The sequence below is a fragment of the Centrocercus urophasianus genome, unplaced genomic scaffold (assembly GCF_019232065.1).
Source record: "Centrocercus urophasianus isolate 14NV4802_14NV808 unplaced genomic scaffold, USGS_Curo_1.0 seq_21, whole genome shotgun sequence".
NCBI classification, from domain to species: Eukaryota; Metazoa; Chordata; class Aves; order Galliformes; family Phasianidae; genus Centrocercus; species Centrocercus urophasianus.
This window is the reverse complement of record NW_024884767.1, coordinates 138,047-158,955: the sequence shown is the minus strand read 5'-3', so window position 1 is coordinate 158,955 and position 20,909 is coordinate 138,047. Positions and strand designations below refer to the sequence as shown.

The 20,909-nt window shown below is 46.8% G+C and overlaps 2 protein-coding genes across 2 annotated transcripts in view; one reads left to right on the top strand and one right to left on the bottom strand.

The window, feature by feature from the left end:
- The window catches only part of PLPPR1 (phospholipid phosphatase related 1), a 78,659-nt gene extending 58,087 nt beyond the window's left edge, over positions 1-20,572 (bottom strand). The window contains exons 1-2 of the mRNA XM_042822754.1: positions 20,557-20,572; positions 5,399-5,507 (exon numbers count right to left, since the gene is read on the bottom strand). Of these exons, the coding sequence (XP_042678688.1) occupies positions 5,399-5,461 (63 nt within the window). The 5' untranslated portion in view covers positions 5,462-5,507; positions 20,557-20,572. The remainder of the gene's footprint in view (positions 1-5,398; positions 5,508-20,556) is intronic.
- LOC122162562 (PHD finger protein 7-like) lies at positions 16,586-19,525 on the top strand. The gene is made up of 10 exons (XM_042822964.1): positions 16,586-16,637; positions 16,842-16,933; positions 17,021-17,122; positions 17,381-17,505; positions 17,655-17,817; positions 17,906-18,012; positions 18,229-18,330; positions 18,492-18,610; positions 18,771-18,838; positions 19,112-19,525. The coding sequence occupies exons 1-10, from the start codon at positions 16,586-16,588 to the stop codon at positions 19,523-19,525; spliced, it is 1,344 nt and encodes a 447-aa protein (XP_042678898.1).
- Positions 20,573-20,909: the final 337 nt, after the last annotated feature.

Sequence of the window (20,909 nt, the reverse complement as noted above, 5' to 3'; positions counted from 1 at the left end):
GAAGTACCATTCACACAGACACAATGGCTCAAAAGTCTTTTGCATGCTTTGACATGCACAGTTGTGCAGATGCTGTTTACCAAAATATTTAACCATAACTTTCCAACATCTACCAGGAAATATAATCATTATACCACAACACACTTCCTGTCACTTATCATAATCAACTATTATGCAGGAAAAGTAGTTGTAATCACTTTAATCCCACCAAATTCAGTGCGAATATAAGCAGCTCACTCTACCTATTTCGTCCCAGATTACTAACACTCCAGGTGAGAAGACATAAAAGAGAAAGACCAGAGAGCATGGAGCGCACTGCTAGGTCAAAACCTCATGGCAGCTCACTATTCCTCCTGAAAGAGAACTGGGATTCACCACACAGTGCTCCCACTGCAAAAACCCCTTTTCTCTGCTCATGGATGTGCTGCTTACACCTGACGGTAGGCACAATTGTCCTGATGAGGTACCCCCTGCCCCCTGCAGATTGGACAGTGAAAAACAAACCCCTGATTGTGATTTGGCTTTCTGTCATACTTGTCTATAATTCATTAGAACACTTCAGAGGTAAGTTCTGACCATCGAAAAGTCCTCAAATGATCTGCTGTGAAGTATTTGCACTTGCTGGGATAAATTTGGAGCCTACAGACAGCCAAGAGCTCCCAAGCCTTTGCTGCACTCTCTGGGTCTGCCACTGAAGCCGCCTGAGTAGGGTATTCTGCCCTTTGCACTTCTAAACAGTCTGCAGCAGCAGGCAGCATCTGTCCTCAAGGAGCAGATCCTCAATGTCCCGTTCACCTCTCAGAGCAGGGACACATACCAGTTGAGTGACAAACAAAACTACTCCAACCTTGCTGCAATTTGCAATATGTGAACAATGCAGAAGAGAACCTTGCAGAGATGTGAGAAGAATGGCTGGTTGGAGTAGATTACTGGAAAGAACTTCAGTGGAACCTTTCTGCTTTGCTTCCCTTATTATCCTAGCCCAGACGTGCTCTATCCAGAGAAGGAGCAGGATGAGGACTTTGAAGAATCTAATGAGAAAGAGGAGGAGGAATCTGAGGAGGAAGAACAATCCGAAGAGTCTGAGGAGGAAGAACCACCATCAGAGGAAAGGATGAAGAAGAGTCCTCCTCCAAAATCATGAAGCAGGGCCTCTCCAATGAAGTGAAGATAATTCAAGCCCAAATCCAGAAAAACCTTTGCAGCCTGCTGGGAGAAAGCAAAGCCTCCATCCAAGGTGAAAACTCCTGCTAAGAAAGCCAAACCAACAGCTCCAGCCATCAAGAAACCCTCTGCTGGCAGCTCATCCAAGAAACCAGCAGTGAGTGGGAGGAAGAAAGTGAAGTCCCCTGCAAGGGCAAATCTGCTGTGAGGAAATCTCTTCAGGTAAAAAAGTAGATTTGTCCACTGTCAGGGAATCCTATGATCTAATCCACAGTCTTGTTTTATTAAGTCAACATGCATTTGTATTTCAGTTCTGATGCTTAAACACTTTTTTGTTGTTCTTTGTTTAAGTGATCGGGAAAAAGCTGAAAACTAAATCAAACCAACCCAAGCATTTGTTAGATCTCAGTCCTGTGCCTTGTGCTTACCCCTCACCTGGAACAAGTCATCCTTAGTTTCTGCAATTATTTTAGGACTCTTCTAGGACCTGTAATCTGTAAATTTTATGGCGTTCCCTCTGGAACTTCAAAGAAGTTATTTGTATCTCTGTGCAGCAGGAACGTGGTGATTGGAGAAACACAACTCTTAAGTGAGAAGGTACAACGGCACAAGAGTCCTCCTTAGATCCCCTGCATGATGAGGTCCTTCTTGTCCTTCAGCTGTACAAGAGCTTCCTGAAGGCTCTCTCCACTGTCACTGGCTGCAAATGCTCCAAGGTGGGACGGGGAAGGAAAGAACATGACTCTTGCACTTCCTAATCAACTGTTTGCACACTTAACACAATCTGATATAACAAATCATTATAAACTTTTGGTAACAAATGCCAGACTGCAACAATATCTCCCATGATACAATAAAGGACCATCTGGAAAGCTGCTGTATTGTTTGTGAGAAGCACTCAGATCTGATAAGAGGCTAGAGATTAGTTTAATGAATCCATATTCAGTGTTTAAATGCTTAATGTGACACTGTGTTTCTAATTAGGGACTAAAAATGTTCATTTATCATTTCCATCATCACAGATTAGACATAACATGCTATCTCTATGTTATTAGAAAAGTTCATATTTTGTATTAAAAAAATGGAATTAGTAGACTCAGACATAGCATGGAAGTTCTTATAATGAGCTATTCATCTTCAGATCAGGTTTTATAAAAACTAACTGCTTCAAGTTAGCTGAGAGTGAAGAAAATGAAAAGGAAAAAAATGGAAATTGGAATGAGTACTAAAACTGTGTCTCATACAGACTAGAGCATAATTGTATTTAAAATGTGCAAGCTGCTTGTGGCACCTTCTTTCCACCATCACTTATTTAAAAGGATGCTGCATATTGGGCACTTGCCCAATATCTACTCTCAGTTACTATCAGAGTAACTGACATAACAACCAAGCTAAACTTAAATAATGCCACTTCTTAAGAGTAAATATCTCAAAATTTTGAATCAAAGCACTACATTCTATGGAAGATAGTAAGGAAGGCAGGATATCCACGGGAACATCCTAGAAATAATAATATGTGATGATCACCTACCTTCTTACTCATGAGCACCAAACATGTCAGCTACCAGACTGTTTTCATGTGGATAAACTTTATCTGGAAATCAGGCAATGTTTTTTTGCTGTCCTCCATGCACCTTTAGCAATGGCAGCCTAGTATCATACAGCTTATCAACTTACCCTTAGTCTCATACACATAATGTGGTAGTACGAAAAGGAAAGTGCTTTCAGCGTGTCTTTAGATTTACAAGGTTTTCAGATTGAATGGCTACTATCAATCATCTCTGCATTCCCAACAGAAGATTAGATTTCCTGTTTTTTAATGCTACAATGCCTGACACTGTAGTTCCAACAGTGCTACATTACAAATCTCCACCTTGGACAAACAAAACAAAACAAAACAAAACCAAAACAAAACAAAACAGGGAAAAACGTGTTTTCGTGTAATGCGGAAGAGAGAACACCATTTTTAGACACTACTTCTCTGATTGTACCTGATTTTTCATTTAAAATTATATTTTAATCAGGAAGGCAAACATATAAAAGGACAAGGAAAGTACAGAAATGATTTATTTTTGTGTTCATGTCAGTTTTGTCTACAGGAGGAACAATTTATAGCTCTGTCATACACTGCCAACCAGGCTCATCATTCATACATTTAAAGGACTAAAAACCCTCAGAGCAGCTCGTTTCATGTAATATTTTGAGAAATTCTATTCCTAGTGGCGCTCATTATGTTTCTTCTGAGCTTACTGTAGTTTGTTCTCTGCTTTTACCCTTCCTTTCTCTAGGTGATGGGATAAGATAGTGGCTTGTTTCTCGATAAGAAGACTCTCAGTCTCCTCAAGAAGTGGATGCAGAGGTTCCCCAGCAGTTGGACGTTGTGTCAATGACAAATCCCTGCAAGTCACTGGAAAGGTCAGTTGGTTTGAGCGGTACCCTCAGCTCCTGGACATTTTCAGCATGGTTAGCATAATCAGCAATAAGGCAAATACCTCCAGTACGTAAGCAGGCTATTACTGTATAATCTTGCCCCCTTCTCTCCTTCTCTTTGTCCCCAGTGTGTAGGGATATCCCTTATCATAACTACAAGATCCAAGTGCTGAGCCACTAAGAGGATATGGGGAGCACAAACTGACAAGATGATTAAGCACATCAGCATTAGCAATACCCATGTGCTGGGTTTAAAGGAGATGGTGAGACACATTTTGGAACAGGGAACTATAACAATACACAGCACGCTGTTCATAAAATTAGGCTGCTAGAAGGCCTAAGTGAGATTTTAATACAGAAATGCTGCTGGACAGGAACATTTGTGTCTCCGCCATGGCCAGGGATACTTCCACCACAGTAAGTGAGTGGCTCAGGTTCTTCTTCATAAAGCCTGAGTCCAGGTAATGACTTTATCACATGCTGTTCACTAAGATTTTGACTTGATATGCAACGAGTTTGCCCAGGTGTAAATGAAAAGCCTGTGCAACTAACTGGATTGTTAGTGACTTTTTTTATGAAACAGTAAAACTCTGATTAGAATTGTAAACTCTTGTCCCCTCCCCATTCATCCAAGTGTCCCTTAAAACCATCCATTGTATTGTGTGTGACAGCCACCTTCCCACACCAGCATCTGCCCCAGCTGCAGCTGGGAAGACATGCTGAGCTACAGCAGTGGTTTTGTTACGCTTTTCCTCCATCTTCACCTTCCAACCTGACAGATTACTCCTGTAAGGGTGGATTGACTACTGCCCCTTCAGGTCATAAACAATACTTCCACTGGCTTTAGATTAAATACCCAGGGATTTTCTTACTGCTGGTGGAGCTAAGCTGGTAACACAGAAAGTAGAGAGTGCATATAAAGAAACTTTAGCTCTTGGCTAGGGAAGATCCTGTGAGAAGACAACCACAAGTGGGTAAATGTTAGAAAGATCCTGGATGTCACTGTGAGGCCTGTTGTGAACAGCACTGATTTACAGTGCCCATTCTGCCTGCTGCAGCAGCACATTGGAGCTTTTCCAAAATTGCAGGGGGAATGAGGTAAGTCTTCCTGTATATCCAGCATTACAATTAGTCTTTTATCTGTTTTTAGTGCCTCTCTTGTCAGTAAGCATAAGACATCTCACAACTTGGGCCAAAGAGTAAGCGCTGCATTCAAGCTACATTAGAGAGGTGACACTATGGATAGGCAGTCACGGCAATTATATCAAAATTAAGATGAGTTTTCACCCTCCCTGCAAAATAGATCAACACCCTCACTGAGAAAACCCTTATAGCCTTTTAATCACCAGTTGAACATTTGTTTCAGTATTGATTTTGGTCTGTCTGGCAGTGTTGAGGTAAGAAACAACACAGAAAAGTCAGTCATATAGAGAACTGGGCCAATTTTAAAAAGTTGAGCTTAACAAACATGTAGAAATATCCACTCCTGTAACTGTACTTTTTGTCAATTCACATAACTTTGAGTTAGCCAACTCCTTCTTCAAACTCAAAGGCTGGCTGTTCCTCACCTACATTTTATGTTGCAATTGAGCTAAAGACAGAGTTAAATGTTGCTTGCTAAGCTTATGAACTGTTAGACTACTAGGTCTGACATGTCTCTAAACAATACCTAGTCTTGATGCTGCCTGAAAATAGATACAAGCCTGAAGAAAACTGAGAAAACTCAAGTAATCACTTGCAGACTTACACCTCAGCTATTTGGCCAGCAAAGTGATTTTTTGAGATAACTGAGCGCTGCACTCACCTCAATAAAGATGAAGCAGGGGATGATGGAGTAACTTCTCTGGGTGTTGTTTCCCAAAGCCATTTCTCATCACACTTCTTAAGGAGGCACCGTTGAAAACTTTATAATCCTGAAAAAGAAAAGACAAAGATATTTTAGTATATTCCACTATTTTGCAAACTCCACATTTAACATACCAAGGTTCATAACATGGCATTCTGGTCTGGGGAAACAGACAAAAAAGAGCATAAAAGTCTAACTTGTGTTTGTTCGAAATAAGCTGAGAAGGCATTCCTTTTGCAGCACAAAAAATAACTGACAGGTAAGAAGTTATATCATTTACAGAGAAAAGAGCAATAAGGATACAACTGTTGTCCTTAATGACAATCCACTCCCAAGCAAATTCTTCTTCCTCACAACACATTGTAAAACTACATTTTTGTCTTACTACCCTGCCTACAAATGTCTTCTGAATCAAGAGATGGTGGCAATTGACTAATGTACCCATGCTTTAAAAGACACATTTATGATACAATATACAATGTAAAAATAGTCAAGTGTTGATTTGCATGAAATGTGACCAACTCAGGAAGATATCATGGCATATCCATACAAAAAAAATCCACAACCAAGCATATGTAACAAGAATGCATGGGTCTGCAAATTCTTTTTGTCCTGCTATAACCTAGTATACTAGCTCAGAACCTTTCCTATGTACCATTACTTCAAGCTACTGGCTGTTTTTATTAACATGCCATGTCACAGTCTGTGCCAAGACATTTAATTTCTTTGCAGCACAAAATTACAAAAGAAGATACAGAATTTTTATTGAGAGACTGTGATTTTGTGCATGAATGCACCAAAAAGCTGAGTCTGGCTCAAACAGTCTAAGAAAATGGGACTGGTAGTGACCTAAGCTAGCAGACAAAAGGATCTGAAAAAGTAGCGTGTAGATCAAGACCTGCTAGCTGCGTGTTTGCAGGGAGCTGGAGACACCCATGAGGGTGCAAATCCTTTGCAATAAATTTAAACGCGAGCACAGATTTCACAGAATCATAGAATATTCACATTTTTCTTGAACACCAGCAGGCTACGACTAATGACCACCTTCTTGGTGAAGAGCTGCCCCACCTCTCTCCTTGTGAAGAAGCTCTAGGCCATCATGAGATTTCCCCTCCATAGGCCTCACCTCTGTATTTAGGTGGGCCTCATTTCCAACACACCAAAATCGTACACTGATGACAAGAACCTCATGGGCCAGGACCACAGGTTAAGAAAGAGGTGAAAGCTTGTGTATTTTCCAGAAGCTTTGCACATCAAGTAGGTTCAGCTCCTTGACCTCGCTGTAATCAGGATGAGGATTCAGGCCCTGGCATATGGAGCTTGTGAGGCTCACAAAGGGAGACAGTGCTTTCTGACCAGCTCTCAGCAGAGGCACTGGAAAACACACATAGCAGAGCACAGAGTTCACCAGAGGTTATGGAGAGGAACTAGGTCACCTGCTAGCTCCATCCAACTAGTATTGCCATTTAAGGACTGCTTAGTACATTTTTCATCTCAGCTCTCCATAATTTATTTGAACCAGAGTTGTAAAATACATAATGCACATGAAGATTTTGATAATGTGGTTCTAGGACCAGCTGTAGTAGCTGCAGTGAAGACACTGTGTTAAGACAGCTTCTGGGTTCCCAGCCATTGAAAAATGCAGTTCTGGCTCTCATGCAATGCTCAGAAAATGCTACCACTGACATGCTTCAGATTCCCATCCTACACTGTATCCCAATTCTGAAATACAAACATTCTGAATTTCAAAATGCCTGTTTTTTGAAGCATACTTCAGCTGCACTTAGGAGATAAAATGGGTTTTCTCTCAGGGATTTGTGCCTTTTTTGGGGGGTTGGAGTGGGTTGGATTTTGCTATTCCAATTCCATTTGATTATAGAAAAATTCTCCAATCATTAATTTTTAGCTATGCCTTTCATACACTGGCTCTTGTGCAGCACCCTCTCCCTTTAATTCATTGAACGCATGGTGCTTGGTGGAACAGTGGGTTAGAGAATTAGAGCCACTTACAGTGCATTACTTCTATTAACTCTTTTTGTACCCTGGGGATACTCTCATCACCTTTTCTGCAAATCCTAATTTTCAAATGGCTTAGTGTAAATATGTTATTACCTTAGCACCTTCATGAATGCCATCCCAGATCCACCTTTCAAACAAACAATATTTTTCATAACCCTGTCTCATAATTTACAGCCGTGCCTCTACTTCCAATGGCATGTTCCTAATGAAGGCAGAGAGCTGCAAGCAACCTAGGAATTTAAGAAATGTTCTCAACAAATGCATGAAGCAACTGCTGAGGTTTCTTAGCAGACCTATAAAAACGTTTAATTTAATGCTAGGAGACTCCTTATGTCATAAATATGTGTCACTATATCTGTTTCTTCATGCTCATTGTGAAAAAATGGTCTAAAAAACCTGCACTTCCTATGGGAAAGCATTTTACATCAGCTTCTCTCCTGTGTGATGACACATCTGTGTCAGATGTAAGATGTAAGTAGTCTAAAACCACACAGTTGCCTGACCAGGCTGGTAGACTCCCACTCTGTGGGAGAACTCTCAGTTAGCCTCTGCTTGTCATATTAGGTCTTTTCATTGGCTCAGTCTCCAGAAGAGTGGAGGGGAGGAACAGCGTGATCTTAGGGAGCACACAACCTTTTGTCTCTCTCCAGTGAGTCCTCTAGGAACACAAGCACAGCAAAACAGGTTATAGCAATCCCTAACTTCTTCAGTCTGCACAGCGGTCAGAGATAATGTACTTTTGCCTCCAAAATGGGAGAATCACAGTAAGATGTAAAACAAGTGTTTACTGACAGTCCCATTTTAAAAACCGTACCTCTTTGCGTTGAACACATTTTACAGCACAAAGTGTCTGACCAAAGCAGCAGGAAATAACTACTATAACATCAGCAGATGGTATTGCATTTGACTCAACTGCTAAGGAGCTTGTGCTATCAAATCTATAGGTGGCTTTTTAGTTCCCACTATGACCTTTTAGCGTCTAATATGTGAGCACTGAAATGAGAGGAAAATTGGTCAAACTTATTCCAGTTAATTAGGGACCCGGGTAGAGTGAATATTAATAATTTAGAGCTCTGGTATTACGAGGTGCTTCCAGTCTTTAAACAGTGTATATAATACTGCATTTGTGAATTAATTAGCGTGAGTTGGTTCTCATTTTTCTTAATTTACCCCACATTCATTTTCAGAAAGCCCCTGAACTATGAGAGGTTACTGTCTGACATCTCACACAGAATCACAGAATCTCCTGGGAAAACAAGCAGAGACATGGAATGTACACAAGTGAATTGAAAATTAACTAAAAAGGATAGCGAAGAAAGAACAGCTCAAACTGAGGAGATTTTATAGCCCCTGGGATCCATCCAGCGGAAGAAAAAAGAATGAGAGTCAGAGAGTAGAAGAAAGAAAAAGAAAGGCTTCTTCTTACAGGTTACTAAAAGCCCTATTCAGGTATGTTCTAGAGCTTTTTTATTTAAGAATGTGGCACACAGCTGAAAGGACATTTCTAGGATAAACTAGCATTTTCTGAGTCTTTATATATCTCCTGCAACAGACACAGTACAGCTCATCATTGTTCCATGTTATCAGCACTCAAATGATGAATTGCTAGTCCATTCCTCTGAAGAGTGGTCACCCGTACTGTTGCAGTGTATAATGATTATCCAGGCACTTTTGGAAAATACAGAATCCAAAATCCAGAAAAGCTGAATACCCAGAGCAGGTATTGTTTATCACAGTTTACAACACGTGTCTCATTTAATCAATGCACGTTTCTTTAAATGAGGAAGACAACAACTGGTCAACTTTTCATCTGATCCCAAATTATGTACAAAAAAAAAAAAACAACCAAAAAAACCGACTGGATTTCCTGACCTTCTTAATCTAGATAGTTTAATGATCTTTTTAGCTGCAGTTAGCACTCTGTTTTAAAATAAAATTTAATTGTAATATCAGGAGGAACACAACATACCAAAATTAAAGACACTTAAAATGCAAGCATTTTCTGCTTTATAAGTTACTTTTACCTTGCATTAAAAATTAGCAACCCTGTGCTGGTATTTGGATTCAAATTACAAACATCTTCATTCTCATTAAAATAAGAATTCTGTTTACAAGTTTAAAAAAAAAAAAAGAAAAAAAAAAAAAAAGGACTAAAGCTGTATAAGTCTATCAAGGATCAGTATGCACAACTGAAACATGAAACCAAGTATGCCAAACCTTCATTCAATTAGGAAAACAAATTCAAACTAATGTCATCACTCAAGATGATTATCCAAGCCTTTGCAGAGAGCTGTCTTATCGTAACCACTATGTACTCCTTTTTACAAATTTCATTCCTAAGCAGAGCCCCCTATCTCCCGTGGGGAAACAGAGCCAGGAAGTGTTGAAGCAATTTGCCAGACATCACACAATGATTCAATGTCTAGCCTGAAAAAATACACGTCGCAGTCTCCTTTCAAACACTCCTTCCAGTTGACTGTGGAATCTTTACACTTCAGATATACTTGGTAATTCCAGCAGAAATCTTTACAGTTCTGACGCTAAGGATTCCCTTGGCTTGCTACAGAGACTAAGGGGAGTTTTGCTACCCAGAACATCACAGAACACGCACTGTAAATCTGCACAAGTATTGATCAAACACCCCAAGATGTGTCAGCCTCATGTCCCCCTATGAAGCTTCACTCTATCCTTGTCCAAAGGCAAGTCATTATCCCATACAACCTTGGCATGAAAAAGCACGTAATTTCCAACAGATTGCAGTAGGATGATAGAGAGTTAAGATGTTTTCCCACATAAGCCTAATGAATCTATACAAAAAGGCTTGAAGAATTTAAGGTAAGATTTTCCTGCAAGAAAAAAGAGTCGTGGCTGTTTAATGTTTTCCTGCGTAAAATACAGGCATTTTAGTGTTTTTAAAATAATCAGAATCAGTGAGTGATAGCATGTATCATCTCCAAAGCCCTACTGTTTGATAGTCCATAGTCCATGTGGCACTGCACTACATCCACCACAATTCAGAACTAAAGACATGATGTGAGACCATGTAAAAATCCTTGCACAAGTTCAGATAGATCATTTATACTTCTTTTGTCTACTGAAACCATTACTCCATCACAGAAGGGCACCAGGCTGGTCAGGCATAATCCACTGTTGGTGAAACTGTGCTGGCTGCCTTGGATCATCTTCTCTTCCCTCATGTACCTTAACGTGTCTTCCAAGAGGATCTGTTCCATGATCTTCCCAGGCACAGAAGTGCAGCTCACCAGCTGTCATGGTTTTATGATTTTTGGTTATCGGTATTCCACATCATAACATCATGTAGTGCACCGGGAGTTAAAGTGTTAATGTTCCAGTTCCAGGTACCTGTCCCAGAAGAGAAGAACTACATTTCAGTCTCCAAGCTGAAAGGGAGAGTCCCAGGAGACAGTACAAAATGAGCAGAGAGCCTGCATGCCAAAAAGGAGATTTCCAGGAGAGAGTCCAAGCCGAGAGGGAGAATCTCCAGGTCCAGAAAGAGTCGCCTAGTCAAGAAACAGAGTCTCCAACTCCAAAGAGAGTCTCCAAGCTGAGACAGAGAATCTCTGGGTTGAGAAAGAGAGTCTCCTAGTAAGGAGAGAGAATCTCAAAACCTGGAAGAGTTTCTCCGAGCTGAGAAAGAAGGTCTCCAAACTGAAGGGGAAGATCTCCAAGCTGAGAGAAGGAATCTCCAATCTTGATGAGACACCTTTGAATCCGAGCAACATTCCCTTCAGTCCAAACTTCAGTTCAAACAGAACGAGACACCCTCCAATCTGCATGAGACACCCTCCAAACTGAGGGAGACACCCTCCAATCTGAACTAAATAACCTCATAATCGAACGAGACAGACTCTGATCCAAGAGTCTCCAAGCTGGAGAGAGAACACTGGAACTGACCAACCTGATCAACTACAGGAGGCACCAGAATCAATTTCCCTGCCCACAAATAAGAAAGAAACACTATCTTTTCTGGGTGTAGTAGCTTTTTGGAGAATGCATGTTCCAAACTACAGCCTCATTGTAAGCCCCCTCTATCAGGTGATGCGGAAGAAGTATAATTTTGTGTGGGGTCCTGAGCAGCAGCAGGCTTTGAGCAGATTAAGCAGGAGATAGCCTGTGCTGTGGCCCTAGGGCCAGTACGGATGGGACAGGATGTAAAGAACATCCTCTACACTGCTGCTGGAGAGAAAGGTCCCACTTGGAGTTTGTGGCAAAGACCCTAGGGAGAGACCCGAGGCCGACCCCTAGGATTCTGGAGTCGGGCGTACAGAGGGTCTGAAGAGCACTACACTCCAACTGAAAAGGAGATCTTAGCTGCATATGAGGGGGTTCGGGCTGCTTCCAAAGTAACTGGTACTGAAACACAGCTCCTTCTGGCACCTCGACTGCCAGTGCTGCACTGGATGTTCAAGGGGAGGGTTCCTTCTACCCATCATGATAATGATGCCACTTGGAACAAGTGGATTGTGTTGTTACACAGCGAGCTCACATGGGGAACCTCAATCATCCAGAAATCTTAGAGATGATCATGGACAGGCCTGAAGGCATAAAGTTTGGAACATCACCAGCAGAAGGGTATCACGTGCTAAAGAGGCCCCATCATACAATGAACAACCTGAAAATGAAATCTGCCCTGTTCACAGATGGATTGTGTCATATTGTGGGAAAGCATCGCAGATGGAAAGCTGCTGTGTGGAGCCCCACACGACAAGTTGCAGAGGCCACTGAAGGGAAAGGAGAATCAAGCCAATTTGCAGAGGTAAAGGCTGTCCAACTGGCCTTACATGTTGCTGAACGGGAGACGTGGCCAATGCTCTATCTTTACAGACTCATGGATGGTAGCAAATGCTTTATGGGGGTGGTTACAGCAGTGGGAGCAAGATAACTGGCAAAGAAGGGGTAAACCTATTTGGGCTGTTGAACTGTGGAAAGACGTTGCTGCCTGAATAAGGGATATGGTTGTAAAGGTGTGCCATGTAGATGCTCATGTGCCCAAGAGTCAGGCTACTGAAGAGCATGAGGTAGATCAAGTTGCTAAAATTGAGGTGGCTCAAATAGACTTGGACTGGCAACACAAGAGTGAATTATTTATAGCTCAGTGGGCCCATGAAACTTCAGGCCATAAAGGAAGAGATGCAACATACAAATGGGCTAGAGACTGGGGTGGATTTAACTATGGATGCTATTGCACAGGTTATCCATGACTGTGACACGTGCCACAATTCAACAAGTCAAGAGGATGAAACCTCTCTGGAGGGAAGGGCAATGGCAAAAGTTCCCTCCTCCACACAGGGAGGTGTGGCAAGTTGATTATATCACCTTGCCATGATCTCACAGTGGCAAGTGTTATGTTCTTACCATGGTAGAGGCAACCACTGGGTGGCTTGAAACATATGCAGTATCCCATGCTATCACTCAAACCATCATACTAGGTCTTGAGAAACAAGTCCAATGGCAACATGGCACTGCAGAACGAATTGAGTCAGATAACAGGACTCATTTCAAAAATTCTCTTGTAAATACGTGGGCCATGGATCATGGCATTGAGTGGTTTTATCACATCCCCTATCATGCACCAGTTTCTGGTAAAACTGTACAGTGGGTTGTTAAAAAACATGTTGAAAACAATGGGTGGTGGAACATTTAAGAACTGGGAGGACCATTTGGCAGAAGCCACCTGGTTGGCAAACACTCAAGGATCTATATTAATCATGATGGTCCTGCCAGCTCCTTACGTACTGTCAAGAGAGATAAGGTCCCTGCAGTAACTGTAAAGAACAAGTTAGGAAAAAGCAGTTTGGGTCTTCCCAGCTTCTGGGAAGGGCAAACCTCTTCATGGAGCTGCTTTTGTCCAGGGACCTGAGTCCGCTTGGTGGGTGAAGCAGAAAAATGGGAATGTTCAAATTCCACAAGGGAATTTGATGCTGGAGGAGTGCAGTCAGTAATACCATGTATATATATATATACACACTATATATATATATATGTTTGTGTGTGTGTGTTTAATGCTTGTTAATTATGGTCTGTTTGTACATATTAGGCATGATGTAGTGATGTAGAATAAGGGGTGGAATGTCATGGTTTTATGATTTTTGGTTATTCCACATCATAACATCATGTAGTGCACTGGGAGTTTAACTGATAATACTCCAGTTCTGGGTACCTGTCCCTGAAAAGAAGAACTACATTCTCCAGAAGACTGTTCTCTGTGTTATTATCATTTCTGCTGAGGGGAAACAGATATAAGGCCTTGTTGGATATATGATTTCTTCTTCGTCAGGCTCTCCTCCCTGCTGCTAAACTGGACTGCACATCTCATTTCAGTGTTATGGTGAGGTCTATCCACCTTTCGGACATTCTCTCATTATATTTGATTTATAAGCTTCAATTCTAATTATATTGTATTATAGTGTGTTATCTTGCATTCCGATACTATATTTAGTAAATGAGTTTGTTTCTCCTCAGATTGTTGTTTTTAATTATTTTGGGGTCCTGTTTCCCTTTTCTGGAGGCATGGATTTCTGAAATCCCTCCACTCTGCTAGTCACAGAACTGGGCTGAACCAGCCCATAAACCACTGACACCAGCCTATAATTCCCCAGATATTCCTTTCTTCCTTTCTTAAAAATGGGAGTGATGTTTCCCTTTTTCCAATCACTGGGGACTTTGCCTGACAGATATTATTTTTCAAGAATGATGGAGAGCAGCTTGGCAACCACATCAGGAAGCTCCCTCTGTTGTCCAGTCACATAGAATTATACGCATTCAGCCTCAAGAGGTGATCTGGCACTTGCCCTGCTCCTGCAGTGCAGGGCAATGAAGACTGAGACAAAGAACTAATAAAGTATCTCAGCCTTCTCCATGTCTGAAGAGGCCTGCTCTCCCTCTCCATTTATCAGAGGGGATGCACTCTCCTTTGCATATCTCTTCTGCCCGAAGTATCTAAGAAAATCTTGATGCTTTTAACATCCCTTGCCAGTTCAATTCTGTCCATTCTTGGTCTTGATCCCATCCCTGCACATCCAGACAGCATCCCTGTTATTCACAGAAAACACATCCCTTCTTCCACTCCTTATTTTTTTCTTCCTCAGTTTGACCAGCAGACTCTTGCTCATCCATGCTGATTTCCTGCTTCATTTGCCTTTTTTTTTTTTTTTTTTTTTTCTTTTGGATGAAGAGCTCTAAGAAAGGCATCCCTAAGTGCTGCCAACTTTGTTCAGATCCTTTCTCCCTAAGGACAGTTTCCTAGGGGAACTCATCCAGAAATTCCTTAAATAGTCTGAAGTTGGTATTCTTGAAGTTCAGGGCCCCAAATCCACTCTTTACAAGGCCCAAATTCCACAAGACCACAAATTTGACCAGGGCATGGTTTCTGCAGCCCAGGCTGCTTCCAATCTTAACCTCCATAATGATCTCTTCCACATAAGTGAGTGCCAGATCCAGCACCACTTCACTTCTTGTCGGTCTGTCCAACACCAGAGAGGAGTTGTCAGCGGAATCCAGGATCCCCTGTGACTGCCTGCAGTGTGCTTTGGTTTCCCAAAAGATACATGAGTTGTTGAAATCTCCAATCAGGATGAGAGCCTGCACGCATGATGCCTCTTCCAGCTGAAGCAGGAGGGCCTTCTCAACAGGATCCCCTTGGGCAGGTGGCCTGTAGCAGACCTTAATCACCAGCCATACACAATTAGTCTTGTCCCTAATTTCAACTTACAAGCTCTCAGCTTGTTCACAGACATTCCTTGGAGGCGACTCCTCACAGCATATCCATTCTGTAGCACAGAGAGCAACTCCCTCAGCCAACCTACCTTGACTATCCCTTCTAAATAGATTACAGTCCTCAGTGCTCGTGTTCCAGTAATGTGAGTCAACAAAATGTGGTTCTGTGATAGCACAAAGAACAAAGTTTTTCATTTATGCCAATCGCCTGCAATGCCTCTAGGGATGGGCACCTACAAAAAGGTCATGCCTGACTACCGTGGTAGCCTTTGTAGATGTCAAGACTGGCTGGGTAGGTGTCTCAGTAATCTGGCTTAATGCTGGATCTGACAGACGTTTTGAATCTCGGGATCCTGGGATGCCTTGGGTTGGAAGGGACATTAAAGTCTATCAAGTTCCAAACTCCTGCAGTGTGTTGGTTGCCACCTACTAGATCAGGCTGCCTGGAGCCCTGTCCATGAGACCTTGAACATCTCGCCCTAGAGAGGGCAGCTCTCCCATCAGCGTTGGCCTGACTTTCATGCAGAAGCTGACATTCATGGTCAGGCTGGATGAGCGGGGATGCTCCAGTGTGACTCCAGGACTGCAGCCCTGGGCAAGGCACACCTCCTCTCCTGTCTCTGGCATGGTGACCATTGCCAGCAGGCCAAAGAAAGCAAACCTCAGAAGTTTTCCTGACTCATTTTATACACAGTCTTGAAGGGAATCGTGCCCAGCCCGTGCCACTTCGCCTCTGGGAATTGTATGAGGCCTGAAGCTTTGATGTGTGAAGACTTGGACACGAAAGGATCGTACAGCCCACCCAGCCCCAGGTGCCTGCCGTGGGACCTGAGCCACCCAGCAGGTCAGCTTAGAAGAGGGCCCTGTCCAACAAGGCCTGGAGCGCCTGCACCCACAGCTTCCCTGCGCAGCTGCGCCAGGGCCTCACCGCCCTCCGAGTGAGGAATTCCCTCTCGCAGGTCACCAGACCTCCTCTTTTCACAGGTCAACACCTTGCCCCTTCACCAGCAGGCCGTGGAAAGTCGGCCAGCACACAGCACACGCACACGCAAGAAATGCCAGCTGTGCAGTCGACCCGCAGCCCTTTATTAGACTCTGTGCTGCGACATCCCAGCACGAGCGCGGTGCAAAAGGCCTGAGGGAGGCCGTCCTTGCCCCCTGCTGCTGGCAGCAACAGGCCCCTCACCCTGCGCTGCCCACAGGAGCCGCCGCCCTGCCGCGCCCTCAGCCTGGTGGTGAGGTGGTCACCATGATGTCACAATGGTGGCCATTGTGACCCGCGGGGCCGGGAGCAGAGCAAAGGCTGCCGGGCCCGGGCCCTGCTCACTTTGGCCTGGTGAGGCGTGGAGAGAGGACGGACTTCCTTGACTCTCTTGTTTCTCACTGTCGATGCCAAACATGGCTGAGAAGAAGGACGAGGACCCCAACTCCGGGGAGCCAGGTGAGAGCCCCGGCTCGGGCTGTGGCTGCCCGCTGCAGCTGCTGGGCCTGCAGTGTCCTCTTCCCCTCCACCCCCTCCAGCCCTGCCCCTCAGCCGGCGGCACAGCAGGCTCGGAGCAGGCCCTGGGGACCGACGGCCCCCAGGAACACCCGGCCCTGCCACGTGCTCACCGCTGCTCACGGCTGCTCTCTCCTTCCTCTGCAGTGTGCGTGCTGTGCGGCCGGGCACAGGTGAACCCGGACATCTGCGGGCAGACATTTGCCAGCGGTGGGCTCTGTGCCCACGAATTCTGCTTGGTGAGTTCCCTCACGGGCTAGGGCTCCTGCCACGGATGCTCCCTTCCTTTCCGGCCTCACGAAATCCCGCTCTTTTCTCTCCTGCAGTTCTTTGCCAATGGGCTTCTGGAGTGGAGAAGCCTAGCGGGGGAAATTTTTGGCTTCCCCATTGGCGCCATCCAGCACACGGTCCAGCTGGCAGGCCAGAAGGTGAGGAGCTGAACAGAACGGGGAGCTTGGTGCCGGCAGAGGCTCGCACCGGCTTCGCCTGGACACAAAGAAAGCGATCGCGGCCCTTCCAGCCGGCTCTGGGACATAGTCCCACCACAGCAGACGAGCCTCGTCTGCCAGGCAGCTCTGCAGAGTGTGAGGCAGCGGTGCCCACACCCTGCGCCCTGCCTGGAGAAGTGGGGCTGGCTGCCGAGGCCCCAAGCCCACCGCTAACGGGGGCTGCTCTGCTCTTTCCAGAACTGCTTTGTCTGTGGCGAGAGGGGAGCTGCCATCAACTGTGCGGACACAGGCTGTGAGCGCAGCTTCCACCTGCCCTGCGCTGAGGACGGGGAATGCGTCACGCAGCACTTTGGGCAGCACAGGTGAGGGCTGTCAGCAGGGAGGAACCCGCAGCGACACCTCCAGCATCCTGCCACAGCCAGAGCCAGCCCAGGCCTGGCGCTCTTTCCTGGTCCTCTGCCCTCCTCACAGCACTTCTCACCATGCCCACTCCTTCTGTCCTCCCACCCAGGTCCTTCTGCTGGGAGCATCGCCCTCGGCAGGCAGCGGAGGCAACTCCATCGCAGAACACCGTCTGTGTCATCTGCCTGGAGCCCGTGGAGGACAGCACATCCTACCACACCATGGTGTGCCCGGTGTGCAAACAGGCCTGGTTCCACCGGGGCTGCATCAGGGTAGGAGTCCTCCCCTCGCCCTGTGGGCACGGCTGGTGCTCTGCAGCAGCCAGCCCCGCTCACGCTCACGCTTGTGCTTGTCCTGCAGAAACATGCCCTGCACGCCGCCACCATGCTATTCTTCTGCCCCGTCTGCAGAGGAAAAAGACGATTCCGCTCCCAAATGATCGCGCTGGGGATCCAAATCCCCATCAGGTTGGTGTCCTTCTGCCCAGCTCCGCGGACACTCAGGCACAGGTGCTGTGCCTGCCCAGGAACTGCCCCTGGCCCTGGCAGGCCATCCTGCGAGCACTGGTCTCAGCTTCCTGGAGAAGCTGGGAATGAGACCAAGGGAGGTGAGCAGGGATGCCCTGAATCTGCCTCACACCTGGGGCACCCGAGACTCATCAGATTCCCACTCTTCTCTGGCAGACTACCATCCTGGTGGGACGATGAAGCATACCAGCCGCTGCGACAAAGCTACACGCGCTGCGATGCCAGCCCGTGCATCTACCAAGGAGGCAGGGAGGAGGGGTGAGTGACCTCCGCAGTCCTCTGGGGCTCTGCGTGGGATCTCAGCCTCACCATAGGCTTGGAATTATCCTTGCAGCAAAGACGGAGCACCAGAGCCATGCCGGCTGCTCCCTGCCTTGGCTCACTTTGTCCTCACAGCCACAACCTGTTTGCTTCCCCAGGCTCTGGCAGCTGTACGTCTGCAGCTCCTGCGGCTCACAAGGCGCGCACTGGTGCTGCTCCTTCTGGGACATCGGCAGAAACGGCTGGGAGTGCGAAGGCTGCGCTGGCAGGAGCACTGGTAAGAGGCAAAGAGCCGCGTGCCGTGGGACTGGGGCCGGCAAGGCTTGGCAAGGTGCTCAGGGTGGGCTCGCCACAGTCTCTGCCCCATGAGGGATGGCAGCCTGTCTTGCCCTGGGGCTGCATGTTCATCCTGCTGAGCTTCCTGTCTCTCCTTACAGCCTCCCACACCAGCGCCGAGCTTGCCAGCCCCAGCACTTCGAGCCAGGAGGTACCGGTGCCTTCCCCCGTCTTTGCAGGACCTGAAGACAGCAGCTCTGGCCCTGCTACACAGGCAGCTCCCAGCCCATCCTGCAACTCCCAGCTGCCTGAGCTCAGCGTCCAGCCCAGAGTGCCGGAGACTGAGCAGACCACCACCCGCTCACATCTCTCTGAGGAGCGGGACACAAGTCAGCAGCACCAAGGACGTGGTGGGAGAAGACGGGCACCAGCTGCAGGCGCTGAGACCTCCTCCCAGAGGCCCAGAAGACGGGGGACCACGCGGTCCTCCGGAACATCCCAGACACCTGCAGCCACAAATCGTCCCAGGCAGCGGGAGACCGGCCGTACAAGAAGCCGCTCCCCGTTGCAAGGCCGGGCCTCGGGCTCCCACAGTCGGCCCCGAAGACAACGTGGTGGGAGCCGTACAACACCCCGAGGTGCTCAGAGCGGCACCCACACCTCGACCAGACCAGCACCATCGAGGTCCTCGAGGGATTCCCCTCTGCCTGCACGCAGGAGACAATCCAGGCAACGAGGGCGGGCCCGCACTCGAAGCCGATCCCCACTGGGGCGTCGCGCTTCCACTTCCCGCAGCCGGCCCCGACGAGGCCGTGGGAGCCGGTCCAGGCAGCGGGGACCAGCCCGGGCACGAAGCCGCTCCCAGGCAAAACATCCAAGAAGACGGCCCCACAGCCAGCCCCGAAGACGGCGCTGATGCAGCTGTGTCCCATCCCATCGTGATGGCTGTGGTCTCAAGCGGCAAAGAAAACCTTGAAGAGAGTCCACACATACCACCTTCATCCTTCGGTGGACCAGCCCGGGCACAAAGCCGCTCCCGGGTCCAGCATTAGAGAAGACACCCCCACAACTAGTCCCAAAGACAGCGTGGAAACACCCACGTCCCATCCCCGCGTGACGGTTGTGGTTCCATCTTTCAAAAAAAATACACCTTCAACACACTCCCCACATGTTGGCTTCACTCGTCTCTGTCCTGCAGTAGGCAGTGTTAGGAGCTGAGACCGCGGGGCGGCCTTCTCCCCAGCACCTTCCCAGACGGTTGTCGTGGCGTTGTCTTTAGATCTACCTGTGTCCGTGAAGGGGAACAGCATGCCCACAGGCCCAGCAGCCTGGAAAAAAAGGGGTGTCAACAGTTTGCAGGCCAGTCCAGCCCTTTTCTGACTAATGATGGGAAAGGGGGACCCACAGATCCACATCCCGGGAAACGGGAGAAGGGGAGAAGGGGGGAAGGGTAGGGAGGCGGGAGATAGGCCTAACAACAAAACAGCAGCAGTGATCTGAGGAGGAAAGTCAATTTCCCAAGCATGGTATCAGAATGCAAGATTACACAATCTAATACTTCACACAATCCTTGACTGCCGAGGTTAGCTGCTTCAGAGCCGTCCCGGCCAGAACGGCAGCAACCGATTGCAAGGTACAGGGAGGTTTTGGTCAGTTCATTACCAGAGGAACTCCAAGCCTCCAACAGAGGAGCCCACAGAGCAGCCCAACAGTTCTTGTGAGAGCAGCTGATGCGGCGTCGGAATTGCCAGGGCAGTGGAACTGCATCCACGCCCCTCGCCTTAGGAAAAGCTTATGGGAGGGTCCCAATGCATCGCTGCCCACCAGGTGCAGTGAGGAAAAGGTAGCATGTGTGCGGCACCCACAGCATACTGCCGCCGTGGGTGTGGCAGCTTGTGCACGACGGCGCAGAAGTGCTCTCCCTCCTCGCTCCGGAGACCAGCTTACCTCCTGGCAGTCTCCGAGACCGCACATTTACCATGTTCTCCTCCAGGCAATGAGCTTGCCCCGCAAAGACCCTATCCTGACCCACAGTCCATGAGAGGGAGAGAGGCTGGTGTCGTTGCCAGCAGCTCCACTTTTCTTGCTCTGGGCTAGAAGTCCTCTGGGGAATGCCACTCCTCCCCTCCCCCCTGAGAACCAAAATGCCCAAAAAAGGCAGTCCGCAGAACCAGGACATTAACTCTCAAACTCCCACTGCCTTCCATGATGTTATGATGTGGAATACCAACAAGAAAAATCACAAAACCACAACGAGAGCTTATGGGTGAAAGTCAGGGATCGGTCCAGTAAAGCGCATC

Bases quoted from the DNA above. Each gene is read 5' to 3' on its own strand.
- LOC122162562 (XM_042822964.1), top strand. From the start codon at position 16,586: ATGCCAAACATGGCTGAGAAGAAGGACGAGGACCCCAACTCCGGGGAG. The intron at 16,638-16,841 runs GTGAGAGCCCCG...CTTCCTCTGCAG, and splicing joins CCCCAACTCCGGGGAGCCAG to TGTGCGTGCTGTGCGGCCGG. The intron at 17,818-17,905 runs GTAGGAGTCCTC...CTTGTCCTGCAG, and splicing joins TCCACCGGGGCTGCATCAGG to AAACATGCCCTGCACGCCGC.